This window comes from Rhipicephalus microplus, chromosome 2 (genome assembly GCF_043290135.1).
Source record: "Rhipicephalus microplus isolate Deutch F79 chromosome 2, USDA_Rmic, whole genome shotgun sequence".
NCBI lineage: Eukaryota > Metazoa > Arthropoda > Arachnida > Ixodida > Ixodidae > Rhipicephalus > Rhipicephalus microplus.
Window position 1 is genome coordinate 164,562,016 of NC_134701.1, and position 19,385 is coordinate 164,581,400.

At 46.4% G+C, this 19,385-nt stretch overlaps 1 protein-coding gene across 1 annotated transcript in view; it reads left to right on the top strand.

Moving 5' to 3' along the window:
* Positions 1-19,385, top strand: part of LOC119169670 (cell adhesion molecule Dscam1) — a 233,612-nt gene that overhangs the window by 167,920 nt on the left and 46,307 nt on the right. The window contains exons 13-20 of the mRNA XM_075885653.1: positions 4,285-4,458; positions 7,466-7,637; positions 7,748-7,896; positions 8,602-8,733; positions 9,306-9,473; positions 10,414-10,484; positions 11,895-12,165; positions 14,389-14,487. Of these exons, the coding sequence (XP_075741768.1) occupies positions 4,285-4,458; positions 7,466-7,637; positions 7,748-7,896; positions 8,602-8,733; positions 9,306-9,473; positions 10,414-10,484; positions 11,895-12,165; positions 14,389-14,487 (1,236 nt within the window). The remainder of the gene's footprint in view (positions 1-4,284; positions 4,459-7,465; positions 7,638-7,747; positions 7,897-8,601; positions 8,734-9,305; positions 9,474-10,413; positions 10,485-11,894; positions 12,166-14,388; positions 14,488-19,385) is intronic.

Genomic DNA, 19,385 nt, shown 5'->3' on the forward strand with positions numbered 1-19,385 from the left:
GCCACTGTTATCGGTCCGAAGCTCTGTAGGTGATGCTGGGTCGAAATGGGCCAGTATTGGTGGCGTAGCCAGCAGATGGATAAGAGCCGAAAAGGCGTCCGCTTGCTCAATACCCCATGCGAAGGGAACGTCCTTTTTTAAGAGATCAGTAAGCGGTCGAGCGATGTCGGCGAAGTTGCGGACAAATCGACGAAAATAGGAACACAGCCCTACAAAACTTCGGACGTCCTTGGTTGAGCGTGGTTCAGTAAATTGTTGTACTGCTCGTACCTTTTCGGGATCTGGTTGAACACCATCGGCACTGACAAGGTGGCCGAGTATGATGATTTGGAGACGTCCGAAATGACATTTTGCAGAATTGAGCTGGAGAGCAGCTCTTCGAAAAACATCCAGAACAGCTGACAGACGTGTTATATGGCTGTCAAAGGTAGGTGAAAAGACGATGACATCGTCTGAGTAACATAAGCAGATGGACCACTTATATCCTCGAAGAAGGGAGTCCATCATGCGCTCGAAAGTTGCCGGCGCATTACACAGTCCAAACGGCATGACTTTAAACTGGTAGAGGCCGTCGGGCGTAACGAAAGCGGTTTTTCACGATCCATGGGGTCGACGGAAATTTGCTAATAGCCGGACCGAAGGTCGATAGACGAAAAGTATTGGGCACCATGGAGGCAATCGAGGGCGTCATCAATCCGAGACAAAGGGTAGACATCTTTGTGGGTCACTTTGTTTAAATGGCGATAGTCCACGCAAAAGCGCCAGCTGCCATCTTTCTTCTCAACGAGCACGACTGGGGAGGCCCAGGGGCTGGATGAGGGTTCTATTACGTCTTTAGTAATCATTTTATCCACTTCATTTTGAATTACTTGGCGTTCCTTGTAAGATACGCGATATGGACGCCGCCGTATAGAACTGGCATCACCAGTGTTGATCCGGTGAGTCACTGCAGTTGTTTGGCTGAGAGGGCGGTGGTCAAAGTCGAAAACGTCTCTATATGATGTTAGCAGACTACGGAGGCTGGCAGCTTGCACTGCAGTGAGGTCGGGAGCAATCATCTTGTTAATGTCATCTGCAGGCAGAGTGTAATTGCCGCCAAGACAGGGGGATGTAGTATCGGTGTCCAAACCAGTAACGTTGCAGCTGTCAAATGGAGATAGGGTGGCTAAAGACATGTCTTGCGGAATAACTTGGGTCAGGAGACTCACGTTGAGTAGTGGTATAACCACTGTATTAGCAGCGACGGCGACAACAGTGTGAGCAAGGGCGACGTCTCGGGCCATCAGTACGTCGACTATAGGAGTGACGAGGTAGTCACCGTCGGGCACATGACGTGAGCACGACAAAGTGACATATGTAGCAGCTTGCGGAGGCAAGCGAACGTGGTGACGAGAGCATAAACGGGGAGAATAGTCTGCTGGAAAATCGGCAAACTGCGGCTGTTCAAGCTGAAGAGCACCAGTGGCACAATCAATGAGCGCAGAATGCCGTGACAGGAAGTCCAAACCAAGTATCTGGTCATGAGGACACATTTCAATTACGGCAAACTGAACTAATGTAGGATGACCGGCAATGGACATACGGGCCATGCACATTCCTTGAACATCAGGGGTCCTCCCACCAGCGACACGAAGTTTGTGGGAAGCGGCAGCCGTGAGCACTTTATGTAGGTGTCGGCGAAGGTTCGCGCTCATTACAGAAATGTGCGCTCCAGTATCTATAAGGGCAGAAATAGGCACACCGTCAACGGCAACGTCTAACAAATTTTGTCTCGTCGGAAGTGTCAAGAGAGGATTTGTGGAGGGAGTCGAAAATGCAGCGTCACCTCCGGGCGCTGCACCGCTTAGTTTTCTGGGTAGGCAGGAGCGGGGTTGAATGGGGACGACGGCCTGCGAGTCTGCGGTGAGCGAGACAACTGACGACGTCCTGGAGGCGAACGCGACTGATGACCATGCGGTGACGGAGATCGGCTGTTGAACCTTCTGTAGTTGTTTTGCGGAGAAGGCTACGCGGCAGACGCGAAGCGGGTGCTGTCCTGTCGGTAGTGAGGTTGAGATGAAGTCCGAGGTGGCGAGGACCAGCGGTAATTGCAGTAACGGACGACATGACCGATACGGTGGCAATGAAAACAAATTGGTCGATTGTCGACGGTTCTCCAAGCAGCAGGGTCGCGAGATCGGGCTGTAAACTGCTGCTCGTGATAGGACGAGGGTGGACGCCATGAAGCTCGCTGCGGGCTGGGCAAAGCGCACACCGAGGGAATACCTATGCTGGCGAGTTCTTGGCGGACGATGGCTTCAACCATGTTAGCAGTGAGTGGGTGGTGTCACTTGCAGCGGTGTGAGCCGGAGCAGAGGCAATGGCTTCAAGTTCGCGCCGTAGTATTCGGGTCACCTGATCCGATGAATCTAGAGGTGGTGGCTGTGTTCTTGCACGGTCTTCGCAAGATGATGTTGCAGCCGTATTCGGAAGGCGGGTAAACACGCTGTTAATCCGCCGGCTCTTCGCTTGCTCAAAGCGCCGACATTCTTTTATAATGGCGTCCACTGTAGAAAAAGTTTTGCAGATGAGGAGGTTGAATGCGTCATCCGCAATCCCCTTAAGAATATGCCCGACCTTGTCAGCCTCCGGCATCTCGGCATTGGCTTTGCGACACAACGATAACACATCTTCTATATAGGAGACGTACGACTCGGTCGAGGTCTGCGCCCGAGACGCGAGCATTTTGTTCGCGGCCATTTTTCTTCCAATCGGCTTTCCAAAAAGGTCCAGCATTTTCTCCCTGCACGCTGCCCAACTCCCAAGTTCTGTTTCATGGTTCTCATACCACGATTTGGCGGTTACCCTAAGATAGAATAACAAGTTTGCCAGCATAAGAGTCGGGCCCCATCGGTATCGAGTACTCACACGTTCGTACTCTGCCAGCCAATCTTCAACGTCAACTTCATCTGGATGGCCGGAACCGCTGAACGTGCCAGGATCCCGCGGGGGTTCGAGCACGAAGGTTGTGGTCGCAGAAGGAGATGTAGTTACCGCATCATCTCCGGCCGCAGGAACACCAGGAGCAGATGCAGACGCCGTACTCTCCGTCATCGTTGTGGAATGACCCTTCAAACGTCGGCCGCTGCGAAGTTCTGTTGCGAGGCGGTTACCCAGCACTTCCACCAAATGTGACGGGGCGAGGTCTTGGCTTACAAGACAGCGTCCACCGAGCATCGGCAGCCGAACAAGATGTCTGAGTTGTTGTTGTTGTTGTTGTTTCCCTGTAGAAATGGCTCGTACCCAAAGAAGGGGATTGGCCGATTTTAAGGTGAATTTGCCCTAAACTTTCAGCATTGTGTCATTCCTACAATTTTTTTTGTAACTTAATTTTGATTTGAAATACCGATATCATGTTTGCAGAAAAAAAAATAAGAAAGATTTTGAGACAGCAATTTAGCAAGAAAATGTCTGAGTTGCCTCTCACGCAAGCGCCTAACGCACAAGCGTCTTCTTCATCTTCGCTAAGTGCCACGCTTGCTCCTGTTGATGATGCACCGTAACAATATTGAATGTAATTGAATTTCAATGATCAATTTGTGTATGTTGCATGAACATGTGACGAATAATTGTGAAAGGCCTCAGTGCAGCGTTGGGTTGAACCCACTGCTAAACAGCGGGGCCGCACGTTTCAGCTTTTGCTGGTTAATCATGTGTATGAAGTGCTTGGGCAGTGATTTTTTTATTACAAAATAATTACGGCTCTCATAAATAACACATTTATAACAATGATATCCAGGTTCAACAAATTTTCTATCATTATGACCAATTAGAAACAGTTGTGGTGTTTTATTATTATTATTTTTATGGCTATTATATACTTTTTGTCACGTTCAGTTGCTATCTCACGGCTGAACTGCTCTACAGTGCTGCCCTTTATAACTTAAAGGGGATGAACAAAATTTGCTAGCAAGATAGAGCAGCGTTTAGCTAGACAGTCGTTTGTAGCTGGTCTAACATATTTACTCGTAAAATGCTGTGGAATTTGATAGTGTTTGATGCTAGGAATCAATGTTATCAATGACAAATAGCACATTTATCACACGCTTATCGCTACACCACCACCTATAACTTCAGCGCTAAGCCCCTTGTATTTCCCTGGAAACATTGTTATATACACTTCTTTGATAACAAGCATGAACATTCATGTCATTGCAAATACATTTTGTAATCAATCAATTACTTTGAGACTACCTTGATCTGTAACACAGGCATTAAACTCAAAACTTGTCCGTGTTTTCGCAGGTCCTCAGGTTACTGAATTCCGCACAGTCATCAGTAGCTCTCGCATGCAAGCGCTCGTCAATGGCTCGCTGGTCATACAAGAAGTTGAAACGCTGGACGCCGGTGGATACATGTGCGAGGCCTCCAATGGAGTTGGTCTGCCCCTGTACACCGTTGTCCATGTCAACGTTCACTGTGAGTGAGCCACTTCGGTACTCGGTCACAGCTTTAGAGATGACCATGCCATTTTTGTTGGTGAATATACTATCAAAACGCCGAGGGCGAGGAATGTAAAAGAAATCCGCCAATTCCATGTGTATAAAAATAGCTGAAGCCTGGGAAGCTTCATCTGTTTCATGAAGGGACAACGGTCGTAAGGCACTAAGGAGTAGAAAGAAAAACAGGGAGGTCAACGAGACGCACGTCGGGTTTGCTACCCCAAAACAAAGTGAAAGTAATGAATGATAGAAGAAGAAACAAGGTGCTATTAGGGCATATGTCGATTGCATGCGCGCCTGTTCATGGTACATAAGAAAGTGGGCGCTTAGACCGGCTGGAAGAGACTAACTTATTGAATGCCAAAGCGGGTGCACTTGCGGAAGAAGTTTTACCTATATATGTAATTTTTCATTATTTCTGTGGCATTTTAATCTTCAATATAGAAATCTCTTCGGCAATTTACCTAATGGCCCAAGGTTGAATGTTTGCGTGGGTGACTCTTGGTGAATGCGTGAGGTAAGAATTTGGAAACACGTAGCTTGAAAAAAAAACTACGCTAGAAAAAGAAATAATCAGAGCAGCTTATCTGGGTGTTGAATGAGTTTTACATTGACTTGACAAAGTGACGAAAATGATTAAATCCGGTTTCACAACCTATAACATACGTTGCCTAAATGTCTCTAATGTCTCGTCATGCTTAATCTCCTTAACATGTATATGCAATCTTTATTTCGTAAATTGTGTTTTATCCAAACAATAACAATTTATTCAGTAACTGAGGCAGACATGTTGTTGCATGACTAACGCACAGACTCGCGTTATGCACAAAACATTTTTCATCACATTCACAAAATTCAGCCCTTACATTAAAACGTACCATTCGGTCAGTTTCCGAAAGTAAATACGAAATTGATCATAATCCTTCTTCTTGGCCCCGCGATCTACCTACGTATTAGCAAACGATTTCGTTTACATCATACGCATTTTGGGATGCCGAGCACTTTTATACATTTTCGCTATCGTTTCCACTGCTCCATTGCGTTCAGTCAATTTGTGCTTTGGATTGAAGTTCGTTCCTTCTCAATCGTGTCATGGTAGGTTCACTTTACTTCAATATTCTGAACTATTTCTTACGACCCCGAAAACCGCTAACAGAGATGCTAGAACATTGTTCTGCATTAAACGTTTTATCGATTCTAACGCCAATCGAACAGAATAAAGGTGCTCGCGCCATCTCTCGCCATCTAATCAAGCTAATCTAATAGTCGCACCATCGCCATCTATCAGCGGTGCGGGCAATACGCTGCCCGCGAAGATTCAATGAGACTTGCACGCCGTAGCCACGCACCGAACTCTATCTTTTTCTTAATATATTATTCTTCTTTATTACAAAGTTTGGGGGGTGATGGCTATAATGATGTGTCTTTGGCATGAGTGTGGGAAATGAGTGGTGGCATTTGCCATCACTTAGTGAAAACGCGCTAGCCAATGGTTATATGAAATGTAAAGGGTGAATGTCATAGTTTCAAATTTTTATTCCTGTCAAAATACGTGCTTTTCCGTACTAAGAAATCTCAGTTATACGTTCTTTTTTGAAAGTGTATTAAGAATGTCATATGAAATCATAATCAACTTGATGTTTTTTTTCAATTTTTCCTTGAAAACCTGATGTACAGAACGGGTTTAAAGAAACGTAGTGTGTACGTTGAACTACTATTGTCAACGGCTACAAACATAGTATCTCTTCGATAGTCTCATAATAATAGCAAGAATAGACGTATAAGATGAAAGGAATCACAGCATATCCACAGAGTGAACGATGATGAGTGGGGCGAAACGTCTGTCCATCCGTCCGTGCATTCGTTCGTCTGTCTGTCTGTCTGTCTGTCTGTCTGTCTGTGGATATGCTGTGCTGGCTACGCCGGAGGAACGCCGGACTGTGCTAGGCCATAAGGAGCTTCCCCCTAAAGAAATATGAGATGTGAAGGAGAACTTTGAATTATGTTTGTGACGCCGTACGTACGTACGTCCGTACGAACGCATCGCAACGCATTCGCCTCGCCGCAGGTGTTGGACTGGTGCTAAGTAGGTCACGCCGCAGCCGCGTGTTGACGCCACGCTCTCCTCGCAAGCTTCCTTCGCCGATGCGCGCTGACGGCACACTCTCCCTAATGCACAGCACGCTCGCCGCAGCGCCCTCAGCTGTCGGCTCCTCCGGGCACTCGCAACACACTTTTTCTCGCTTCACCCTCCCCGCCACCCCCACATCTCAGCCATACGTCGAGTGTGAACACTCTTTGGGCTCGTTTATCTGCGATGAAACTTACATGAAAGCGAACCCGCCTCCTGAGGCTTTGCGTTTCCAACAAATGTTTGCTACAGCAAACGCTACGGCCAGTTTCGTGTCGAATAGTTTTTCCAGCACCCACGTCGACACCCGTTTCAACCGGGTCAACGCCGTGCGCACCGCTGCTGCTTCGCATCCCATCAGGGTTCCCCTCAAGAAATTGTCCATAATTCTTGTCATAAAGCGGCATTTATCACCGCACTAAAAACAACAATACCAAACTTGTACAGAGAGTTGTAAACCTTTGTGCTAGAAGATAGCAAGTTTTTTCAGAAATTACCGAGTATAACTTTGTCAGAAACATACGCGGTAATTCGTGACGTCATTTGATGTTTTATATAATACTCAAGAAATAAAGTAGGAATGAGAAGTTCAGCTACTACAAGAATGTTGTCTCGGCGCCAAAAAGTTTATAGGCTTCATGCGATGCAAACGTGAATCAAGTTGGGAGTAATGCTGTGACCAACTCTAAGCTCTTTAATAAAGCCTTCTGCTACAAAAACAAACTATGTAGCTTACCGATTCTTCAGCCAATAAATATCAGTTTCTGAGTAGCGCAATAGGTTTTGCGGTTTGACAAAGGCAGGAATATTTTAAGCTGCACGATGTTATTTATTTATTATACTGCGATTTCAGCTCCGGCTACGGCACGCCAGCGCTTCATGTCCAAAATGGCTGCCAGGGGCCAAGTGGTGAAGCTTCGTTGCGAGGCTTCTGGGGATAAGCCTATAAGGTTTTTCTGGTCAAAAGACAACAAGCCTATCAAGTCATTCTCCAGTCCTAGGCAAGTCATCATCTTCTTCTTTCCTTGCGCGACTGCTTTAGTTATTGTTACATAATATAACCTGCTATGTCACCTCGTTATATCCTGCCACATCGGTGAAAAATGTCTTTCTTCGTTTTCACTTGTAAATGCAGGTATTCGATCGAGGACCATTCCGAGGAAGACACTCCCTGGTCAGAGCTGGTGATTCTGTTTGCCGAGAGGAATGACACTGGTAGCTTCAGGTGCGACGTGTCAAACTCTTACGGACAAGACGAGCAGGTGACCCATCTCTCTATACAAGGTAGGCCTCATTGACAGGCGGGCCACATTTTGCCGCATCCCTAAAAAAATGAAATGGCACTGCAAGCTTTCAGAAGCAATCCGTTGGTGCTGACTAAAAGTGCCTGTATCATATTTGATGTCGGTTTCAACATAGCTTTCCAGGAGAGAAATGAACAGCTCGCAGCTACATGCAGCGTACCTTTCTACAGCCATATAACTCTCCCCGGAAACTTATAATATCTGGTTGCATTAGTGATTTAACTCACGTTACGTCATTTCTATCATGTTTTTCATGTTTACTTACTATATGGTCGAACAAAAATAAAAAGGCTACCTGCAACTCTTTCGGGGAGTCCTGAGTTGACACATACGCAATTATTTTAGATCCACCTGTGCTATTATACTCACTTCAAACAGTCGTGGAATTCACAGACTTTTTTTACAAGGCAGTTATGATATAGGTTCGAAATCCCTAATCTAGATTCAACAAAAAATTACACGTATTCTTTTTTTAGCGCTACACCAGCAAAAAACACTGCGGGGGAACAAGGTAAATGTTCTCACTGTAAAAAAAGTTTCAGCTCCAGCAAGCACATTTTAATATACCACTCAGACAATTATACCGCTGACGCATAAAAATAAAAAAAGTTTGACTAGATAGGTATAATGTTAGGTATTACTACGTAGTTGTACAATGCAACATGTCGGTATTTATTTCCTTCAGACCGCCCCGAACAACCTCCAAAACCGGAAGCGCTCAACGTACTCAGCCGATCGGTGACCATTCTGTGGAAAAGCCCCAGCGATGGCAACTCTCCCATCACCAAGTACATCGTGCAATACAAGAGGAGCATCGGTAAAACTCGAAGTTCTCTATGTTCCTTCATGTCCTGGTAAAATATGATTCTCTCATAGACATTCAGCGGCAGACTTCACTTTTTTTCCTGGCCGTACGAGCAACTGCGAAAATGTGCCGTGATGTATTAGGTCACATTTAAGAAGCTTTATTTGCTCTGTGTTAGCGTTGCAATGTTATTGCAGCAATCGGTAGCCGAGGCCTCTCAAAACATTTGAAACCCCTATCCTCTTCACTTTCTTGTCTAGGTTTCAGCGCCCTTGCTAGCTCGAAAGGAGAGAGAAAGCGATGAGCGTGCGACTAACAACTGTAACAGCGCTCTCACTCGACTGATGTTAAACAATATTGCGGCCCTCATTTTCGGAGGAAATAAGCTCCGTTAGTGAAGTCATGATGTGATTGCTTGAAAACGAGTCACAGCCCCCCCCCCCCCCCCTCTTTTTAAGCATTGTTTATGCAGCATTTGCGTCTCGGAAAGACGCATCTGGCATCTAGGCTGAGTGAAGTCTGCTCCATCCTCGAGTGACAAACTGCCAATGATGGTCGCGTATACTTTGCGCGTGTTCTCGTAGAGTCGTGGGACAAGCAGCTGAGCGAGATGGTGGCCGAATCTGACCAGAGCCAGGTGACGGTGCTGGACCTGCAGCCCCTCGCCGAGTACAACTTCCGCGTTCTCGCCCAGAACGCCATCGGAGTCGGGCCTCCGAGCGAGGCACTCACCGTCGTCACCGACGGAGAAGGTATTGAACTGAACCTACTTTTATTCGACATCACAAGATTACAGTTACAAATGAGCACAAACGTAGGTCTCTTATGCATTTCTCGGAGATGACCTGAAACTTAAAAGCCTTGTTATTCTCCCCAATTGATTGTATTGATCTTCTCCTCCTCGCCCCTTCAAGAGCTTTCTGCACCAAACTAGTGTTCACCCGGCCTCCAAGATTAGAAGCATCGGAAGGATTCTTTACCTCACGCAATCTTGCAGTGCCACGAAATTCAGCTCAAATTTAAACCAGGGACGATGTAATCATGTCACGTTACGTTATGTGACGTAATTTTAATATGATGATGACGTAATAGATTTTGGTCACCCACCATCCCATGACGAGTATTCTTGCATTATTCATGTGAACGCTGATGCCACCGACAACGCCGTCGGTCAACTTTCGCATTTTCTAAGCCATTTCAACTGTTTACTCTAAAAGGTCCAATGACCACGCTTAAGAGGGTGGTCCTCCCACTTGTCACAAAACTTAACACACGAATAGCGTCAACCAAAGGGAATCACTGGTATTGTACAAATAAACAAAGCATAGGCTTAATACAAAATATACTGTGAGGTGCAAAAATACTGAAAACGTGCATGCAATCGCAACTGCCAATTAAGATGACGGCATAGTCGAAGGTTTTCCAGCAACTCGTGATATGAGATACTCTGCAGCCGTGTCTTATGACACTTTATTCGTACTTGTTAAGGGTATTAAAAAAATAAAGCGGCAACCTTATCAACTATTGTGCTGTTTACTGTAATGACCACCAAACAGAACAGCAAAAGGGAGCCTCAACCCAAGCAAATAAATACATTAGCGTTAACAATTTTCCCATTAAAGGGCACAAAATTTCGTGCTTGTTTGTGAGCACGCGCCGCTGACCACACAATGTCTATTACAACTTTTGCAGTGCCTGCAACCCCTCCTCAGAGCGTCAAGGTGACTGCTGTCAGTTCAAGAAAGGTAGAAGTGTCTTGGAAGGTGAGCCACTCAGACAGTTGCAGTGCCTCGGAGAAGAACAGATAGGCATACCCCGCCCCCTTGTATAACTGCTGCCAGTATACTTTACGTCTATCGATTGCAATATATGCTATTGCTGTAGGCCTCTTTCATAGCACCATGAAACGAGTTTTTGAATGGTGTTACTATCACAAGTATTTTTATTTTGATTCCTGCCAGAGCTCTCACTTTCATGGTAAGAGATTCATACACTTGTTTAGTTGGCTGTGCTAACAGGCGACTGTGCTAGCGTATGCGAGTGGTATTAGGAGGAGAAAAAAAATGAACAGAAGGACGGGAAGGTTAACGAGAGGTATTAGATAATACCAAATGCACGGTTATTCAGAAGCTGCTGTGCATCGAGGAAGCTTGTGCCGAAAAAGGTAGGTATTATACCTGCGCTGCGTGAAAACAAGATGAACTGACGGTAGTCGTACTTTCAATCGTGATGGTGTACCTTCATCGTACTGTTTGATCTTAGTCTCTAAAGCAAACTTTGGAAAATCAACTGATTGAACACACCAGAGAGAAAAAATACAGCACTCCATGGCACTACCGTCCGGGCTGTCACTTTTGCGTGTGTTCCGTGTTCCTCGTGTATTTGTGGTTATTTGTTCTAATCATGCGTCTCCAGCTGGCCTGCACCCACACTATATTCTAAAGAAAAAAATGAAAACAAGTTAACTCAAGGGTGGGCCCTCTTTGATCCAATTAACTACACTGAATTGTTATCTTTGTCACCATATACACCGGATGCAATCTCTCTCATCATGTGCGACGGCCCTAACTTACCACACAGTACGCCAGACGCCGTCCGTTGCTTTCCATGCTTTGGATGTTATACCACCTTTAAACAGAATAATTATGAAGCCGTTAAAAAGCAACTTAAAGTGCACTGCGAGTGATGCAATTGTTCTCGACATCATTAGTGTATAAGTACACTGCTGTTACCAGTCTCCAGAATTAGAAATATACGCTAGAATCACAAATATCAGTGTAATTAGCACTCTTCCTTCCTCTAGTTTTTCGTATCCTCTCCCTGTAAACAGTGTAGCAAGCCAGAAGCAAAACCACTCTGTCTGAGTGCTTAGCTATTCTGCAATAAAATGTACTCAGTCTCAGCCTTTTTTAAATAAAATCAATTAAATCAATTTGAGAAGACGCCACTTCTCACAGGTTGCTTCCTCGAGCTCATTACACACTTTTTTTTTTTGGAAGTTAGCAGTTCGCAGTCAGCGGAGCAATGGCGACGGTGAAAAAAAGGCAAACACAAGCGCCACGTTTTTGCTTTCTATAGTGTCGTCCATGATTCTAAGAACGCCAATAAACCTCATCATGTCAAAATTTCCCCCCACCAGTGCATCTTAAGAATTATCGCTCACTATCTCACAGGCGCCGCCAACGCACCTTCAATACGGCGAAATACAAGGCTACTACGTCGGCTACCGCGTTCACGGCTCCACTGAGCCGTACGTTTTCAAGACTGTCACCACCTCCTCGAGCGCCCAGTCTTCATCGCTCGTGTCCGATGTCGGCGCAGCCACGCGATGCGTGGTCGACGACCTGCAACGCGGCACAGCCTACGTCATCGTGGTGCAGGCCTACAACGACAAAGGCGCGGGTCCCTTGTCCGACGAGATCCGGGTGCACACGCACGAGCACGGTGAGTGGTCCACTGAGGAAGACAGTTTATCGTCAAGTTTGTTTCGTGCCGTTCGCGCGAATAACACAATAGAGCCGAGTGTCAGTCAACAAAGACCTGTGGTGCTTTATTTTCCCAGCTATTTATGCGTTGTAGGTGTACGAGAGGGAACATGTTTAAGATAGCTTTTAGTGAGTACGTTTGTTGAGTGCATATTTAGTCGACCTGTGCAATGACGCCGAGTTTAAAAAATGTTAGCATGACGCGCTTTTCTTTACCTAGCGCGATACATCCTCTTTTTTGTTCTAACAACAAAGTGAAAAGATTATAGAACGGCATCGGTAGGGGTTGTGAAAATAGCTTAAGATTGCTGCCGTATTCAAGGCGACCTTCTTTGGCATGTCGAACTTGTCGAGAGCGGAATTATCTCATTTAGTGCCATCGGTGCATCTTCAGTTGGGGACGTATGTTGCCTTACAACGCCATTATTTTAGTTTTTGTCGTAAGAACCGCTACTTGTGGTGGGAGTTTTAGCACCCAGCAGTATCGGGGGAATTTCAAAGCTTATTTTTGTACCATTCTTTGGGAAGCTAGTGTCATTAATTTCTTAGCGTCTTTGCTTCAGTGTTTTCTGGTTGCTTCATATCTGATGAACAGGTATTTTCAGATGCAACTGCACTGTAACATATATCGAACTTTTTACTTCTTTGAGTGGCCTTTCAAAGTTTAGTGATTCATTCATTGAGTCTGTTTGTCTTCAATAACATACACGAAGGAAGTGACCTTTCAGTCATATCGATATTTTGCCGCTGTAGAAATATAGCTGTATAGAACTGTAGGTTGGGCTACACAACGTGGCGCCTGTGTTGTGTCCTCTCTTTAGCTGTTTGTCCTCGGTCATTTCGCACTGCACAAATATTTCGATTCTTTATAGAAATTCCGCATTTACCTTGGGCACGTTGTTTATGTAAGGGACTTGATCAGGTACTGCTTCCTCAATTGTACATCATCATTATCACGTGGAATGCTTGATCTTGATCGCTTGGGGGGACACACCTGAAGAGATTATTCTGCACCTACGAGGCCGCTGGTTCGCCACGTCTTCAATTAAAGGCGCGTTAAGTTCTACCTCACAGGTGATGAAGGTGATGAATATATGAACTAATCACTGTGTTAGTCTATCAATATACAGACAAAAGATGTACATAACGGAAGGTAGAATTGCATCCCCTTGAGAAGCGAGCAACGTAGTAACATCGTAGGGAGTAGTGACTTTCTGTAGACGAGAACTACGGTGAAAAACTGACAAAGCACCAATGTCTATTAATGATTTCACGTGTATGCTTTCTACCAAAGCAAATATCATGTTATAGGCACGAGCTGGAGAAATTTCTCTGACTTCGAACAATATGTATTCTGTTTCATTTATTACCGTGATTCTGTTGCATAACGATATTAGCAAGTCCTTGATTTAGTCCCTAGTGATGAAAAGATGTTTTTCTTTAATTTTATTCCTTTCCAAAAGCGAGATAAGTACTACACTAATTAAAGTATCACTAATAGTCACTACATATGCCTTCCGTGGATTCTGTATATGGGGGCTCTATTAGGTTATGTCTAACATATGAACAAGCCTCTGATTCATTCCGGTCCTCACGCTTTGTACAAACGATAATTTATGCGCATATTGACGCATGTTGTAATAAGTAATACAAACCCTGTCAAGCCGGTTCTTGGGACCTTTCGCTGTGCTCTTATCTTAGCTCAGTACCTGGTATGGTTACGTGATGAATCTCAAGTTCAAATACAGTCCACGTTCGATAACGGCATACACCACAGATTTAAGACTGAGATGCCCGACAACGCCGAGTAGAAAAACTGTGCCGTTGGCGAGGCCATTGAACACATTTTGTGTTACTGCCCGACATACGTTAACGAAAGGCTTCATCTTGGCCCTTTTCTAAGTCAACTAAACGGAAGCTCCTTCACTGCCGAGAAGATGTTGGGACCATGGGGCTGGCTATCACAATTACAAAAGACAACGCAAGCGCTGTTGCGTCTTCTGAAGGACACCAGTCGGATTCGTTGCTTGTGATGTCAAACGTGGAACTATTGCGTCGACTCAAACAGTGACTTTTCTTTTCTCCTCTATTATCCCCCTCCCCCACCATTTAGTTATGCAGGGTAGACTGCCGGGCTAAGTCCTGGCACTTATTCTTAACCTCTCTCTACTGGTGCACGCAGACCCCCCGCCGCCACCGACTGTCACTGTGACAACGAGGACAACAGAGTCAATAGGTTTGTCATGGACGCAAAGGGATGACGAAACAGACAATGTAGATGGTAAGACGTAGGTAATTATTCTATTTTATGTGCTCATTCACTGGACAGTCACTTCTGCACACGGCGAGTGAGCGAATGAGTTAAAGGATCTTCATCACCGTAAGCTTCTTGAACCATATCTTAGGGGCTGATATGTTTGGTCTGCTCACAGAAAGGAGGATCACAACTTATTTCGAAACACTGATGCCATCGCAGGCAAGTACATCCATGATAGGGCATGGCATCGTAAGTGTTAAAATGTCTTGGTCCTCACCAAAAGTACTGTATCAGTGCTCCAGGAATAGTTGTAACATAAATGATATTGCCAGACAGTATATACATCTCTATAATGTCAGCATAAACTTGTCAAATGTTGGCTAATGATTAGAAATATAACTTTTAAAAAATTACGAGCCCTTGTCCTTTGTGAAGGTTTATTATGGAGGTGCCACATATATTCAAACCACAGCCAATCGTACATTGGGAAAAAGAAATAGAAAATGTTTCCTTCACGAAGTCTCGAATTTAGCGTATGTTCTTTTAAGGCTTTTCATTGGAGCAGCGTGGAACTAGCGTCTGTTTGTCGCATTCTCATTTCGGTATCTTGGGTAGTCTGAAACATATGGCTTGCCGCACATGCTCGCAGCTTCATTTTAACTTGTGCTTACCGCCAATGTGCTTCCTTTTTCATTTGCCGAAGGCCAATGCAGAGTGATGCGGTTTGTCCAATTTGTCTGGCACATGCGCTTTTTTTCATCGACATACGAAAAATCTTTTAAAACATTTATATATATATATATATATATATATATATATATATATATATATATATATATGACACTTGTTTATATGAAAAAGAACGATGATAGGAATGTTTTGGAGATTCCAGCTAGTGGGTCAGGTGGTTTTTCGGGACGACAACGAAGCAGGCATCATGCTGGACAGCCGATCCTGAATACGCTCTTTTTCGCTGCCGTAAGCTGCTGTCATCTTTTGTTCGCGTTGCACGTCGACACTGGTGAAGGAGCTGGGCCGCGACGCTGCCCGATGCTTCACACTCCTAGTGGGAGCCGTTCATCCAGCCCGGACGTGCTTACTGCAACCCCTGTCCATCGATTCAGTCGTCGGCTACGAGGTATTCCTCCAGACTGCAACCCCTCGCAGAAAACCTCTACCAGACATCTAGAAATGGCTAACACCAGCCCCAGCCTGTACTTCTCGGCACCAGTCCTCCCGCTCCATCCCAGGTAACGTTTTTTCAATCGCTGGAGCCTAAACGCTTTGGTGCTGGCGCACACGAAGATGTAAAATACTGGTTAGACCACTATGACCGTGTTGCGAAGATCAACCAGTGGTCTGCCCAGGAAAAGCTCGGCCGGGCCTACTTGTATCTCGATGACAGCGCTCGTACTTGGTACGAGAACAGAGAAGGCAACCTGTCCACATGGACCAACTTTCACCAGAAGATGGTTGAAACTTTTGCCAATGTCGACAGACGTGACCGCGCCCACCAACTACTAGAGCTAAGGGTCCGAAAACCCAATGAAACGGTCGCCATGTTCGCCGAAGACATGACACGTTTATTTCGGAGGGCTGACCCGCAGATGACCGAAGATAGGAAGTTGCGCCACCTCATGCGTGGCGTGAAAGAGCAGCTGTTCGCCGGACTTCTGCGCAACCCGCCAAGCACTGTAGAGAACTTCATTAAAGAAGCGTCGGCTATCGAGTGGGCCCTTCGCCAACGCTGCCAACAATATGACCGCTTGTGCAGCAGCCCCCAAACTCAGGCCGCCGCTGTGACGTTTGACAGTCATAGCTCCTCAGCCTGCAAAGTCATAGTGATAGTCACAGTCATAGTCAGAGTCATAGTCAGAGTCATAGTCCGCAGCCTGCAAAGGCTGCGGACTCCGGTAGTCGATACACCCATGGCATCTGTCACTCAAGTCGTCCGTGACGAAATCCGCCAAGCATTCTCGACAGCTGATCCTGCCCCCGAACAACGTCCCATGACGTACGCCGCCGCCCTTCGAAGGTCCCCACCCACTCCGCCTTCATACTACCCGCCACCTGCAACTGCTCCTTGGTCACCACCACAGGGGGAGACATCGTGGTGCCCACCCATCCAGCCCCCATACGACCAGTCGTCTTCTGGCCTGCCATGGCCTTCGTCGCGTGAAAAGTCGTCACGGCAACCACAGCTTCGCCGAACAGACACCTGGCGCACTGTCGACAGGCGTCCACTCTGTTTCAACTGCGGAGGTGTAGGCCACATAGCCCGCTATTGCTGGCACCGCGCCGATCCGTCTCGCCCTCTCAGGCCACGGTTTGACATTCGACATGCCAACGACTACGTATCCCGCCATGGTGATGTCGGTTTTCAAGGACCTCCGGTACCTCGACCCCCTTTCGACGGCCGCCGTAACAATGATGACGAGACTATAAATGATTACGAGCCGGTCTTCTGACATCGACCACGCTCTCCTTCTCCTGCCCAGTCACCTTCGTTGCAGCGCCGCACTTTTGCCGACACCAGAGGAGCGAGGTCACCCAGCCCACACCGGGGAAACTGAAGGCTGCGGCCTCAGGGGGTAAGGTTGCAGGCTGTTGATTGATTGATATGTGGGGTTTAACGTCCCAAAACCACTATATGATTATGAGAGACGCCGTAGTGGAGGGCTCCGGAAATTTAGACCACCTGGGGTTCTTTAACGTGCACCCAAATCTGAGCACACGGGCCTACAACATTTCCGCCTCCATCGGAAATGCAGCCGCCGCAGCCGGGATTCGAACCCGCGCCCTGCGGGTCAAAGGTTGCAGGCTGTCAAGAGGAAGAAAAAAGCCCCCATTACTCCCACTTCAGGACGCTGTAAAGCCGACAAGACGTAATACTGACAAAACCGTGACCCCAGGCTTTACCGTTCTTGTGGATGGACAGCAAGTCAAAGCTTCAGTCGACACCGGGGCTGACTTCTCTATTATCAGTGATGACCTTGCCGTACGCCTCAAGAAAGTAAAGATAGCGTGGGCGGGACCTCAGTTAAGGACGGCAGGCGGCCAATTACTGATGCCTGTCGGAATGTGCACAGCAAGGCTCGACATCGGTGGCTCTACTTTCGTGGCGACGTTCGTCGTTCTCGCTTCATGCTGTAAAGATCCGATTATCGGTATGGATTTCTTGAGAGAACATGGCGCCGTCATCGACATCCCTGACAGTGTCATTACGTTTAGCAACAACAGCCCTACTTTAGTCGATTGTTCAGAGCCGAGACATAAGTCTTGTTCAGGGCCTTTGCGTCTGACAGATGACGATGTGGTCGTCCCGCCACGATCGTGTACGCTTGTTTCGGTGGCAGGGGATGAGCCATTTGACGGCGACGGTATTGCTGACCAAATAAGCTCGCTGATATTTAGCCACGGTATTTCAGTTGCTCGAGGTCTAGTCACTGTCACTGCTGGACGCACAAACTTGCTGCTCACTAATTTCAGTACTGAGCGCCGACATCTCCCGAAGGGTACAGCCGTCGCTTACTTTGACACTACTGCAGAAATCCAAGGAAGTTTATCGGCCCTAGGCGAAGCACCTCAAGAAGAATCAGTACCTAATCTTGACGTTGGTACAACGTTGTCAAGGGACGAACAAACTAGACTTCTTGAGCTGCTAGCTGAATTCCAGGACTGCTTTTCGTCAACATCACGGGTCGGTCGAACGCCGCTAACAAAGCATCGAATAATTACCCACGACGCAGCAAGGCCTATTCTTACGGCCATTGATCCGCACGTCCGTGATCTCTCCCTGGGCGAGTTCCTCAAGAAACCTAGACGTGACTTGACGATTGAGCCGGTTGAGACTATGGGCCGCATCGACCGGCACAAACAGAATTGTGTATATCGTGGGCTCTCGCGTCGTCGTCGCATTCTTACTTGTTGTTGGAGACGGCATCACTAGTCTTCTTTTTCGCTGCCGCCTTGTCACAGGCACGAAGGCGCCTTCATGGGAGCTTTCGTCGCTGGCCGTAGAGTAAATCAGCGTGTCTTCGCTGTCGGCATCACTCGGGTGGCCCGTACGCTTTCTCGTGGTAGCTGCGGACGTCGTCGATGGTTGCGGTGGAAGCCCAGGCGAATCCACGTCCATCGCCACAGTCACTGGAACGGTGTCTTCCACAGAGTCACAGAAAAACTTTGAAAAATTACAGATAGTGACAGCAGTGTTCTACGCCAGAATAACTTCGTCGTCGTCTCGTTTCCAAAGTACTTCCAAAGTACATATACTATATAACCAGGCTCGTGCTTGAGGGTGCGGCCTGCTCCTTCCGAATAAAAAGTTCCTTACGGTCAACGTCCTCAGCCCGTTTGATAGCATCATTAATAATTTGTGGTGGATATTTTTGTTTCTGTAAGGCCTCCCGAAGTTTGGTGCAGTTGTCTGTAAAATCTGAATTGTTCGAACATATTTTCTTAAAACGCAGTGCTTGACCATATGGGATTGCCGTTTTGCAGTGGTTCAGATGTGAACTATTGAAATGTAGGTATGACTGCCTATCCGTAAGTTTTCTAAAGAGTTTAGTCGTCACTTTATTAGCACGTATAGTAACCGTGACGTCAAGAAAATTTATTGCTGTACCTGAGTATGATTCCGAAAAAGAGATGGTGGGATGAGCCTTGTTCACGTTTACGTGTCAGTTCACGTGTCAGGGGCCCTTGATATATCATGCCTACTAAAGAAAAGCGCATTTTTGTATCGTGTTTTCCCTGATGAAGGCCGGTCCCCGGCTGAAACGCACGAAAAATAAAAAGCTATCGTTTTGCCTGTCCTCCACTTTTTGCTATTTGTCCACTGGATCCAAGAAACCCTTCGTTTCCATATATATATATATATATATATATATATATATATATATATATATATATATATATATATA